This window comes from Brassica napus, chromosome C7, assembly GCF_020379485.1.
Source record: "Brassica napus cultivar Da-Ae chromosome C7, Da-Ae, whole genome shotgun sequence".
Taxonomy (NCBI): domain Eukaryota; kingdom Viridiplantae; phylum Streptophyta; class Magnoliopsida; order Brassicales; family Brassicaceae; genus Brassica; species Brassica napus.
In genome coordinates, this window is record NC_063450.1 from 6,383,682 (window position 1) to 6,388,021 (window position 4,340).

A 4,340-nucleotide genomic window follows, 5' to 3' on the forward strand; every position below is an offset into this window, starting at 1 on the left:
ACATATCAGTGTCAAAGGGGACAATTTATAAACTCAAAATCAACTGGTAGTATACTAGTATGAGCATACTCTCGTATAACTATGCTTGGCAATGTAAAACCGAGACAATAAGAAAGTTATGTGCGTTTCACGGTTTGTTGAATTAGACATATGAACATTTTTATAAAATATACAAGAATGTGGACAAAGTGAGAAAGCAAAAAAAAATTGATTAAATATCAAATATATTGATCAAATTGGCTCATTTACAAAAAGGTGTACGCATAAGCTAGTCTAATAAGGAATAAATGAAAGAATACGTGACTCCTATATTTATGAAATAGCTTCGAACCAACGTCTGAGCAGCCCTTCCAATGGATGACCCCATGGTGTAGTGAAGAGAGGAAATTTGGTTCCTTATCTGTTTATCAATAGCTCGAGAAAGCAAAATTATACTATACTCTATGTCCATGTTGGTTTGCAAGTTGCTAATGGCAGCGCCACACGACAACGACTAATTTGTTGTTCATTTTTGTCGATGTATGAACCATTAGTCACAGCGATCAGAGTGACCAAAACTTTTAATCGCAGTAAAATTTTAATATTTAAAAGATAAACATATAAATATAAATTGTCTTTTTTAATCGCAGCAATCACCAACTAAATAACAAAGCGACTTATCTCTAAGGCAGCGATACTAAAACGAACAAAAAACAATATTTGATCGATCGATATTGTTAATCGTTGTTGCTGGTTATTGCCACTAACACCTTGCAAACAAACATGACCATATATACATAAAATGACCATATATATATATCGTGTATCCACTTGATCTGGTATAATATTTGAAATAAAACATTTTAGATATGAAAATCTTCAAAGGAGAGGTATGCTCAACAACACCAGGCGTTGTCGATGCGGAGAACCAGAGACGCTAGACCACATCCTCCTCCACTGCACTTTTGCGAAGGAGATCTGGACTATGGTGCCTTGGACCTCGCCCTGACCATTCAACCAGACTCAGCTTTCATCACCATCCTATAGGCCTCGCAATCAGCCAAGAACCTTCCCCCAACTGGGGTTGTAGGGAACCTTCTCCCATGGATCGCCTGGTACATCTGGATTGCAAGAAACAAACTTCTGTTTGAGAGCACCCATGACACTCTAACTCAACCGATAAAGGCGATGAGAGAATGGGAACAAGCACAAACCTCATTGACCAAAAGGGTCACCCAATTGCCAATCAAGCCTCGACCTCTTGATCTCCCTGATTCTACTATCTCCTGGAAATCAAATTCGGCTGGTTTGGCCTGGCTCTTCATGGACCAAGAATCATCAGAGCTTGCGCGCAAATCTGTAGCCTTAGACACATGTATCCTCTCCTTGCATGGCTGAGGCCTTAGCAATCCGAGGAGCCCTCCTGAACGCAGTAGGCTTCACCAACATCTGTCTTCGAACAGATTCTCAAGTGCTCCACAGAGCAATCACACAGAGGAAACAGACGATGGATCTCTTCGGCGTTCTATCAGATGCCGACTCTCTAGCTTTCTCCTATGCTTCTCCGTTTTCTTTCTGTCGGTTTAATTTCATTCCACAGGCTGAATACCCTGGCCAATGGGCTTGCGAAAGCCCAATTATCAACCATTGTATCTCTAAACCTTGGGCCTTAATTGCCTTTTTAATGATAAGTATTCTGTTGCACAAAAAAAGAAGATATGAAGCTCATTTATATGAGTACATGTAAAGTATAATAGAATAGATATATTATTGTGTTGTTTCTTAGTGATTTACAAGAGAGTTGTATATATACACAATACTTAGACCTATCTCAACTAAAAATAGAACTTATCTAAATCTTATGATATATATCTAAAATAACTAATCCTTATCATAAGTGGATTTATATAATATTCTTCGGTTTGGGTTTCATAGACTTCATGGGCTTCACTTCATAATCGGACTTCAACGGTCCATAACAATTGGTTCGCAAGATACACATCTTGCTCTCCAATATATCTCCAATACTCCCCCGCACGATAAACGTGGGATGCAACACGCAAAGCTGCATCACAAAGCAGACCATGTATGACGTGGACAATATTGTCGAGGAAAAGATTCAGTAAACTCCTCCGGATAAAAACTTCAACTTCAACTTTAGACAAGGAAGACAAAACTTCAACTCTTCTTTGATTTTGACAATAGGAATATATCCCGTGAGCGCAACTGCAACTCCACAAACAATTGTCCTTAACTCGGACAGTCCATAACTTGGACTAAACAACTTGACGTAAAGCGTTCTACTAGAACTTCCCCGTAATGGTTAAAAACTATAACCAACAAATTTTCCAAACTATGGAAAATTAAAACACAATCTTTGAGACATTCTAAACCATAGAATAAATCTCATAAAACAACCCATGAGAAACCTAAACCTAGGAATCACCTTTAAAAAATCTTCCGATTAACTCTTACACATAAACCCATGATCAGCGCTGCCCATGATATTCTAACTTTGACTAAAGACGTGAATTCAAAACCAAATTAATAAAGCTATTGACTTTAGAAAACCAAAATTAAGTAAAGACGTAACACCTAAAGTAATAAAACTCGTACCACTAACTTAGATTAAAACCAAAAAAAAACTAACGACTCAAACACATGTGGTAACGTCGTCCTCATCGTCGGTATCACCATATCTTCTTCAATATGGCCAACACCAACAATGGTTAGCATCTTCAAACTTACAACGCGGAAGTTTTATTTCAGATCCCTAAGAGTCGAATGCTCTGATACCAATGTAAAGTATAATAGAATAGATATATTATTGTGCTGTGTCTTAGTGACTTACAAGAGAGTTGTATATATACACAAGAATTAGACCTATCTCAACTAAGAATATAACTTATCTAAATCTTATATGATATATATCTAAAATAACTAATCCTTATCATAAGTGGATTTATATAATATTCTTCAGTTTGAGTTTCATAGACTTCTTGGATTTCATTTCATAATTGGACTTCAACGGTCCATAACAATTGGTTCGCAAGATACACAACTTGCTCTCCAATATATCTCCAATAGTACGCAAGTTTTCTAGATGATACCACTTTAATTCTGTAAGACATGATACCACTTTAATTCTGTAAGACATGATAATAGATTTATATTTTGTGGATTAAAAATCATATAAAATTTCTTGATAGATATAAACTGGCTTATAGAAGTTAACTAGTTACACATATCAAGATCACTAGTCAACCTTTCACGTTGAGTTGAGGGAAAAAAAAGCCTCCCAGATACCCAATCCCAACTATTACAAAGTCTTACAAAGAAAAAAAAACAATCGGGTTGATTCTTCTTATGATCATTCCAAAAAACACATCCCGTAGCTATTAATCAGATTACTTTTCGATCGAATTTTATCTGAACATGGAGATGAGAGACTTGAAGAACACTTCATCACAGGGTATGATTAGACCCATATTGTGTTCAAAGCCAAACTCTTCCTCGGCTAGTCGGAGCAACGTTTGAAACTCAGAGTGTCCGAGCCACGAGATGGGAACGATGTACCGACTTCGGTCCGGTCCAACGTAAACCGGAAAATGACCTTTTGGCACGTCTTGTGGAAAACTATCATCTTCTTGATTATAGTAGCAACCGTTGACGTTCTTCTTCTTCCCTAGACTTGAGCACCTCTTTAGGATTTGCTTGATCGATGCTGCTTGAGTTGACCTCTTTATGGCCATTACTTTATTTTAAATATTATCTTCTTTTTTTCTATAACTTGGGGTTTGTTTGAAGAAATGTTATGGATGTTAGACGTCCATGGAGACGTATTTATATGGAGTATGGACAGTTTGGATGGCATAAATTACTAAAGAAAAGAAAATAATATATATAGATACAGTACATTACTATGCTTTTATAGTTTGGTGAGTAATGAGTATAGCTATATAGATAATAATAAATTGGGTTTGATTACTGCTAGCGTTGACCAAACAGTGACTATATTATAGGTATTATTAAATATATATATATAAATATGCATTAGAATAAATGCAAAGTCGACCATACCTTTCTACATTGTTAAGTTACTTAGAGCACTTTTAACGGCATCTATTATTGTTGTCTTTTAAAAAAAAAATATTTAAAAATAAGTGGATCCCACCTTATAATCAAGAGTTGTCCCTTCTGCTTCTCCCGTAGGAAGCGACTTAAGTTTGGGTTTTAGACCGTGCGCGGGCCCCACCAATACGTGGTGACCCGCGATTGGTTCGATTTTTTTTTTTTAAACTAAAAAAAAAACACCTAAAAACTTGTGCGTAAGAGCTGTGCCCGTTAATAGATCATAACTG

General features: G+C 36.4%; 1 protein-coding gene and 1 long non-coding RNA gene across 2 annotated transcripts; both read right to left on the bottom strand.

The window, feature by feature from the left end:
• Positions 1 to 681: 681 nt before the first annotated feature.
• LOC106395280 lies at positions 682 to 2,694 on the bottom strand. Its single transcript, XR_001279181.3, has 2 exons — positions 1,194 to 2,694; positions 682 to 1,100 (listed from the first exon to the last, which is right to left on the bottom strand). It is a non-coding gene; the product is annotated as an uncharacterized LOC106395280 (long non-coding RNA).
• Positions 2,695 to 3,167: 473 nt separating this feature from the next.
• On the bottom strand, positions 3,168 to 4,091 carry LOC106394925 (protein SMALL AUXIN UP-REGULATED RNA 10). Its single transcript, XM_013835466.3, has one exon. It carries the CDS (start codon positions 3,729 to 3,731, stop codon positions 3,405 to 3,407), a length of 327 nt encoding a protein of 108 aa, XP_013690920.1. The 5' UTR covers positions 3,732 to 4,091; the 3' UTR covers positions 3,168 to 3,404.
• Between the last annotated feature and the right edge of the window lie 249 nt (positions 4,092 to 4,340).

Bases quoted from the DNA above. Each gene is read 5' to 3' on its own strand.
- LOC106394925 (XM_013835466.3), bottom strand. From the start codon at position 3,731: ATGGCCATAAAGAGGTCAACTCAAGCAGCATCGATCAAGCAAATCCTA.